At 53.7% G+C, this 8,648-nt stretch overlaps 1 protein-coding gene across 1 annotated transcript; it reads right to left on the minus strand.

Moving 5' to 3' along the window:
- On the minus strand, positions 1-6,519 carry Tubb4a (tubulin beta 4A class IVa). The gene is given in 5 exon segments (XM_028862534.2): positions 1-315; positions 318-1,232; positions 4,749-4,859; positions 4,998-5,106; positions 6,290-6,519. Coding segments are annotated over 5 exon segments (1,332 nt in total). The 5' UTR covers positions 6,347-6,519; the 3' UTR covers positions 1-175.
- Between the last annotated feature and the right edge of the window lie 2,129 nt (positions 6,520-8,648).

Here is an 8,648-nt window from a genome sequence, read left to right on the forward strand (position 1 = left end):
GATTAAAGGTGAAGTTAAGTAGAAGCAACCTGGGCTCTGGGCTTGGACAGTGCTAGCAGGGCCGGTGATGATGCTCTCGGGGTCCAAGGTGGGGAGGCAGCTGCAGGCAGATGTGGAGTGTTCAGGGTCAAAGCTTTGCTGGTGTGCCCCAGGGTCAGGGTGATGGGCAGGAGGCCTAGGCCACCTCCTCTTCGGCCTCCTCCTCGAACTCGCCCTCCTCAGCCGTGGCGTCCTGGTACTGCTGGTACTCGGACACCAGGTCGTTCATGTTGCTCTCGGCCTCGGTGAACTCCATCTCGTCCATGCCTTCGCCGTGTACCAGTGCAGAAAGGCCTTGCGGCGGAACATGGCGGTGAACTGCTCCGAGATGCGCTTGAACAGCTCCTGGATGGCGGTGCTGTTGCCGATGAAGGTGGCTGCCATCTTCAGGCCGCGGGGCGGGATGTCACACACGGCCGTCTTGACGTTGTTGGGGATCCACTCCACGAAGTAGCTGCTGTTTTTGCTCTGCACACTCAGCATCTGCTCGTCCACCTCCTTCATGGACATCCGTCCCCGGAAGACAGCGGCCACGGTCAGGTAGCGGCCGTGTCTCGGGTCACACGCGGCCATCATGTTCTTAGCATCGAACATCTGCTGAGTCAGCTCAGGAACGGTGAGGGCCCGGTACTGCTGGCTGCCCCGGCTGGTCAAGGGTGCGAATCCGGGCATGAAGAAGTGGAGACGAGGGAAGGGTACCATGTTCACCGCCAGCTTGCGAAGATCCGCATTGAGCTGGCCCGGGAAGCGCAGGCAGGTGGTCACCCCACTCATGGTGGCCGACACCAGGTGGTTGAGGTCCCCGTAGGTGGGGGTGGTGAGCTTGAGCGTGCGGAAGCAGATGTCGTACAGGGCTTCGTTGTCGATGCAGTAGGTCTCGTCGGTGTTCTCCACCAGCTGGTGCACAGACAGAGTGGCGTTGTAGGGCTCCACCACCGTGTCCGACACCTTGGGCGATGGCACCACGCTGAACGTGTTCATGATCCTGTCTGGGAACTCCTCCCGGATCTTGCTGATGAGCAGGGTCCCCATGCCCGAGCCGGTGCCACCACCCAGCGAGTGCGTCAGCTGGAAGCCCTGGAGGCAGTCACAGCTTTCCGCCTCTTTGCGCACTACGTCCAGGACCGCATCCACCAACTCCGCGCCCTCCGTGTAGTGACCCTTGGCCCAGTTGTTGCCGGCTCCGGATTGACCTGGGGAAGAGACAGGCTTGGATTCGCAGGTACGGGGAAGGGTGGACCCTCCAAACCGTCAGCGCTGAACCCTAGCGTCTGACTCATTAGACAATCAAGTGACAGGAGTCCCCGGCCAGGCTCGGAGGGTAGAGCCCTGCCCACGAGGCCCTGGGTCCTCCTGCGTTCCCTCCTCACCAGGGCGGAAGCCAGATGTGCTAGCCTCACCTGTCATTCCAGCACTCAGGAGGTGGCAGCAGGAGGATCAGGCATGCAAGACTAGCCACAGCTACATAGTGAGTTGAGGCCAGCCTGGGCTACATGAGACCCTGTCTCAGAAATTAATAAATGACACCGAGAAGGCTGGAAGAATAACGTTAACATTATTGTTATTTTAATTATTGAATTTACTTTTGGGGGCTGTGGTGGTTAATTTAATTTTATTTATTTTTACTTTATTATTATTATTATTATTTTATTTGATAGCTGTATAGCTTTGGAGCCTATCTTGGAATTAGCTCTGTAGACCAGGCTGGCTCAGGTGGTTGTGAGCCACCTGATGTGGGTGCTGGGAACCCTTGGGTCATTTGGAAAACAGCAGTGCTCTTAACCACTGGTCGTCTTTCTACCACTACCCCCCAAACTGTTTTTCTTAGATGGTTTTAATTTATTTATTTATTTATTTATTTAAGACAGGGTTTCTCTGTGTAGCCCCGGCTGTCCTGGAACTCACTCTGTAGACCAGGCTGGCCTTGAACTCACAGAGATCCTTCTGCCTCTGCCTCCGAGCGCTGGGATTAAAGTCATGCGCCACTACTACCCGGCTATTTTATTTTTTATATAGATTCTCATCATGTGGCCCTGGCTGCTCATGGGCTCTGGCTGTCTGCCTGCTAAGGGCTTTGATGACTGCCATGCCAGGCTTGGATTATTTGTTTATTTAATAACAGGGTCTCAAACCCCATGTGTAGCCAAGGATATCCCTGAACTCCTGACCCTCCTGCTCCACTGAGCGCTGAGATGTTGACAGATATCAGGAAGCCCAGTTTCGATGGTGCTGGCTGCGGATCCAGGGCTTTGTGCATGCCTGGTGAGTGCTCACCGGGCCCAGTTCCCTCCGGCCTCTGCCTCCATCTGTGCCCCCCACTCCCTCTGCCCCAGCCACACAGGCCTCCTGGTGGCTCCTTTGTCACACTAGGCTCCAGATTTACTTTTCGGCCAAGACATAAAATTTATACACATTTGTGGGGGGGGCACACTGTATTTTGATGTAGGGCTATACTGTCCAATGTTTGAATTAGGATAAAGATAACCGCTTCCTCAAATGGACATCACTGTTTTATTTATCCTACAAACATTTAAAATCTTTCCCCTCAGCTGCTTGAGATTCTGAATATTGTCACTGTCTGCAGTAACTGTACTGTGTAATAACACAGCAAACTATTATTAACAACAGTCACTTAATATTATAGGCATAAATAGTAACTGATACTTTATTATCAAACAATCATTATTATTAAGATGTAATTAATTTTACTATATAGTTATCTTTCAAATTTTATTTTATTCTTTTATTTACTTAATTTCTCCTCCCCCGTTCCTCCCCCCCAGACAGGGTCTCACTATGCAGCCCTGGCTGTCTTCGAACTCTCTGTAGACCAGGCTGGCCTCAAACTCAGATCCTCTAGCCCTGCCTCTCAAGGGCTGGGATTAAATGTGTGCACCACCATGCCCAGCTTATTTTATTCGTATTTTTTATGTGGGTGAATGTTTTGCCTGCATGTTTGTCTGTGCGCCATGAGTGCAGTGCCCTCAGAGGCCAGAGTTGGAGATGATTGAAGGGTCACCAGGGTCCTAGGGGACAAACAGGGTCCCCTGCTAGAGCAGAGTGCTGTCGACGGTTAAGTCATCTCTCCAGCGCCGATTATTACGTCCTACAATAATTATTATATTTAACTGTAAGTGTTTTAGTTTAGCACACCTTCATCCAGAAGCTAGAAGGCTCCTACAAAAAGCTCAATAAAACCATACCCCCTAAGCTTGAAAAACCTCTGTTCCTCCCTGACACGGCTGCGGCCTTTCACGTCTGTGCTCCCTGCAGCAGCCAGAGGGCGCCCGTGAGCTGAGTCCGTCCCAGCTGTCCCTCCCCCACTCCACTTCCTCCCCACCCTGTAGCCCTCAAGTCCGCTCGCCCTGCCCTGTTCCCTCCTGCCTCGACCTCCATCTCTCCTCATTCTCTCTGCTAGAGTCACGCGGGCCTCCTGGATGCTCCTTCATCAGCTCTGGGACCTTTGCACCAGTGCCTGGAATTCCTTCTCTACCTGTATTCACACGGCCCCTCCCTCACCTCTAGCAGGCCTGGGCTCCACGTCACCTGTGTGTGTGTGTGTGTGTGTGTGTGTGTCTGTGCCTGTGCCTGTGTGTGTGTACATGTGCACATGCAGGCGTGCATGGGCTGTGCCCGTGTATGCACACGTGTAGAAGGCCAGTGTCTGGTGTCTTCCTCTATCTCTCTCCACCTTATTCATTCATTCATTCATTCATTCATTCATTCATTATTTATTTATTTATTTTATTATTAAGGCAGGGTCTCTCACATGGCTAGACTGGCTTGCCAGCGAGCTCCAGGGTTTCACCCGTCACTGTTCTCTCCAGAGCTAGCATTACAGACATGAGTTCTCGTGCTTGTATTTTCAAATGGGTGCTTGGGATTTGAACTCACATCTTCATGCTCGCACACTGAGCACTTGACCAATTGAGTCATCTCCCCAAGCCTCCTTTTAACCTTTTCCTTTCTTTCTTTTCTCTCTGCCTTCCTTTCTTATTTCCTCCTCCTCTCTGCCTCTCTCTGGGACACACACACTCTGTGTGCATGCTCTTGGGCCCACCTCACATTTTTGTATCTTTCTCTCCTCAGCCATTTCCGGAGGACCTTTACGCACCGTACCCACACCGGCACACAGTTATCTTCCACAAACTTTGTATCCACCAGAGAGGGAAACTCCCTTGCCCAGGGTCGCTGGCTGGGGCTGCAGTAGGGAACAGCTGCCTCCTTGCCCCTGCTCTGCCCTGCTGCCATCCCGTGGAGCTGACATTCTAAGGACGACTGGAGATGGATTGCTGAGCACCAGCCCTGTGGTCGTGGACTGACTCCTCTCCTAACTGGAAGATGAGCTCAGAGCCCTTCTAGAAAAGTATGGTGTCTACACAGAACCTGCTCACATCCTTTCTACGTACACCATCTCCAGAGGGCTGGGGCTCAGTCACTACAGTGCTCCTCTGGCATGCAGGAAGCCCTGGGCTCCATCCCCAGCAGCACAGAAACCCACCTGCCATCCCAGAACTGGGAAGGCAGCAGCAGGAGAATCAGGAATTCATGGTCATCTTAAGCCGTGTAAGCTAGTTCAAGGCCAGCCTCAGCTCTATGGCGAGTTGGAGGCTGCCCTGTCCTCTGAGTCTGCAGCAATCACCGTGGGCTCTTTGGTGCTAATTAGAAATGAAAACAAACGTGTGTGCCCACACCGGAGAGGGACTCACCAAACACAAAGTTGTCTGGCCGGAAGATCTGGCCGAAAGGCCCAGAGCGGACGGAGTCCATGGTGCCGGGTTCCAGGTCAACCAGCACGGCTCTGGGAACATAATTTCCACCTGTGGAGACGGCAGATGGATGGAGGCTGGGGTGAGCGCCAGGCCCAGCAGGCTCCTGGGCACATCCTGTCCCTTCCTGCCAGCCCCCCCCTCCCTGCCCCCGCAGAAGGTGTCCACTCCACTGGCTACCCTCCCTACCTGTGGCCTCATTGTAGTAGACATTGATTCTTTCCAGCTGGAGGTCACTATCCCCATGATAGGTCCCGGTGGGGTCGATGCCGTGTTCGTCACTGATAACTTCCCAGAACTAGAGAGAGACGTGTGACGGCAGAGTTGAATAGATTTTCCTCTTGTTATTGTTTAAAAACAGTTTATTTCATGTGGGTGAGCCTCACGCCACATGCTTGAGTGGAGGCCAGAGGACAGCTTGCCCGAGGCCGTTCTTCCTTCCCAGCACATGGAGATCAAACTTGGGTTGCTGAGCTTGGCAATCAGCACTGGAGGAGCCATGTGGCCTGCCCTACTGTCTGTTTGTTTGATGTGGGGATGGGTCACGGGAAGGGTTGGGTAGCTGTTTTGGATTTGCTGTTTTTTTTTTTTTTTAATCGTTGTTTATTATTTTTTAGGCAGGGTCTCCTATAGCCCAGGCTAGCCTGAAAGTCACTAGATAGCCTAGGATGATATTGAACTCCTGTCTCCATCTCCCTAGTGGCTGGGGTGACAGGTATGTACTACGACACCTGGGCAAAGGCTCTACCCACTGAGCGACACCGCCCCTACTTATTTATTTGTTAACACAGGGTTCCACATAGCCCAGGCTGTACCACAACACCTGGGCAAAGGCTCTACCCACTGAGCGACACCGCCCCTATTTATTTATTTATTTATTTATTTATTTATTTATTTATTTACTTACTTATTTATTTATTTGTTAACACAGAGTCTCACATAGCCCAGGCTGACCTCCGACTTACTGTATATGGGAGGCTGTTTTTGGGCTCTCCTGCCTCTATCTCCCAAGTGCTAAGGCTGGGGCGCAATGACAGCCGGGAAGGACGGGCTGAGAGATGCTGTGTCTGGAACACCCTTAAAGCCACCTCTGCAGTTACTGACTGCTCTCCTGCTAGGTGACTGGGGAACTCAAAGCCACAGCTAGCATGAGCCAGCAAGAAGTGGGGGGTAGGGACAGGATGGGCCCCGCCAGAGCCTCTCGGTGCCACCCATCCCGGCGGCAGCCTGGGGAGGAGGGGCCGTGCCTCTTTGTGCCGGCAGCTGAGGGTGACAGTGGCCCAGCTGTGAGGCCAGCTGTGGCCAAGGGACACAAGGCCAGGCCCTGCCCCCATCACCGGCCCCTTTGTTCCCGGCCTGGCTCTGCCTTGGCTCCCCTCCCCCACCACCCTGGGATGCAGACTTCCTGGGTGAGTCTTAGGGGAGCCAGAGACCCCTCTCTGCGCCCGTCCCGTCGCCACCCCTCCCTCAGCCCCGCGCACCTTGGCCCCGATCTGGTTGCCGCACTGCCCGGCTTGCAGGTGCACGATCTCTCGCATGGCGGTGGTGCTGCTGCTGGTAGCAGCTGATGGACTGGTGTCGACGACGGGCCGCTGTGGCTCTGGCTCTGGAGACTGGGTGAGGTGGCGGCTGCGGAGCTGTCTCTGCGCCCCCGGGCGCCTCTATATCAGCGGAGCCGTAACCGCGTCACCGCCCGGGTCACCCGCAAGCTCCGCCTCCTGGGCCCGCCTGGGATGCTCGCAGTGAAGGATGGAGGGAGGATAGGGGGAGTATGGAAGGAGGGGCCTGGGGATGCAGGAATCTCCCCCGGTAAACCCCTTCTCTGAGGAGGCCTCAGGGTCCACTCCAGCTTCCGGGTGCCATCAGCGATTCTCGTTCCTCTCCACTTGGGTTTCATAGAGACTGCTTGGAGAGGTGCCCCGGGGTCTTATAAACACCACCTAGGACAGCGCCCCCACCCCAGCCCCTCCTCGGGGTCTGCTGCTTCTCCCCTCTCCACTCCAGCCGCCCCCTCCTTCCTCAGAACCTTTGTATAGACAGGGAAGGTGGTGGCTCTGAGCCCCAGGATCTCCAGAGGTTTGGTGGCAGGTGTGTGGGGGAGATACTACTGGTTCCTGGGGGTCTCTTCTGGAACCTTCTACAGTTTTCCCTCCGTGTTTGCAAAGGATGCTTGTGCAGGCTGGGGACTGTTCTGAGGATCCATGGAAGGCCCTAGAACTCCCTTGGGTCTCTTGAAAGATGGATATCACCCCCAGGAGGGCTTGGAGACTAATATAAGAGGCCTAAGACTCACAGCTGGACCCCACAAATAAAAGGGTGCTTCCTCCACATCAACATGTCTTTGCTTCAGTGTTGATAATTATTCCTTTAATTACAGGGTTTCCTATGTAGCTCAGGCTGGCTGGAACTCACTGTGTAGCCCAGGCTGGCCTTGAACTCATGAACTTTCTGCCTTCAGCCTTTGGAATCAACAGCATACCTAGCCTTGAAGTGACATCTAAAACATCTGTGAGTTCACGAGTTTGTCCCAGCACATTTGGAAATCAGAGGGCGGCCATTTATCTTCTGCCTGGTTCCAGACAGGGCCTTTCTTCTTGTTGGCCATGGACGCCCAGATTCTAGGGCTCTTCTGCTTTCTCCTCCTACCCTCTGTAAGGTCTCTGGGGTTACACATGCTCCCTGCTGTGTTCCTGGCTTTTATGTAGGTTTGAGGGATTTGAACTCAGGTCCTCAGGCTTGTGAAAGTGCTTTCACCCATCCAGCCCCCTCTCCCTTCTGAGGTAGGGTTTCACGAAGCCCAAGTTGGCCTTCCTCTTGATTAGCAGCCAAGGGTGACCTTGAACTCCTGATCCTTCTACCTCTGGAGTGCGGGAGTGCTGGGATGTCAGGCGTGCACTGCCATGGCCTGGGTTTATTTGGCGTTGGGCATGGGACTTGGCCTCAGGCATGCCGGGCGAGAGTCCGGCCCCCCATGCTCTTTCTCCCTCACTGCAGACCCAACTGTGATATCGCCAGCTGGCCGAAGACTGCAGCTTCTTCCCCTCCTGCCCTCCCTCCCTCCCTCCTGCCCTCCCCTCCCCCTCCCTTCCTTCCTTTAGTCAGACCTTTTTCTCCCAGATCCACCACCACCTCCCCAACCCTCCCAACTTCAAGTCTTCCTGCTTTTTATTTTATTTATTTATTATTTATTTTTTATGTGCATGGGCGTTTTGCCTGCATCTATGTCTGTATATTACGTACATGCAGTGCCAGTAAAGGCCAGAGAGGACATCAGATCCGTTCTGATCCCCTAGGACTGGAGTTACAGACAGTTGTGAGCTGTCATGTAGGTGCTGGGAATCGAACCTGGGTCCTTTGGCAGTCAGTGCTTTTAACCACTGAACCATCTCTATAGCCGCTCCCAGACACTTTTAATTAATTAGCTTTCTTCCTTGACTGTTTATCCCCCACCCACCCGCTCTTTTCTCCCTTCCACTCCTGTCAACACCTGCCCCCTCCTTTCTACATTTCCCTGTCCAACATTTGTCTTGCCACCCAGTGAGATTCACCTGGGTTGTGTGTGTGGCCTTTGGATTTAGCCGTTTGATCCTGGTGTGCATCGATGGGTAGACACTGGAGACAATGATTCCCTCTCCTCCAGAAGCCATCAGAAGCCCATGGTTCAGCAGCCTTGAGCACCCATGAGCTGCTTTTACCACTGTTCCCCGCAGAGAGGAGCTTCTCTGGTCCAGGGTGGGGGTAGCATCTGTCTGGGGGTATAAACACAAACTTTTAGAAGTCAGTCAACTTAGGAAAACAACAGTAATAGGTCCCCCTCCCCTGCCCCTCTCCGGCTCCCAG

This window comes from Peromyscus leucopus, chromosome 22 (assembly GCF_004664715.2).
Source record: "Peromyscus leucopus breed LL Stock chromosome 22, UCI_PerLeu_2.1, whole genome shotgun sequence".
Lineage (NCBI taxonomy): Eukaryota > Metazoa > Chordata > Mammalia > Rodentia > Cricetidae > Peromyscus > Peromyscus leucopus.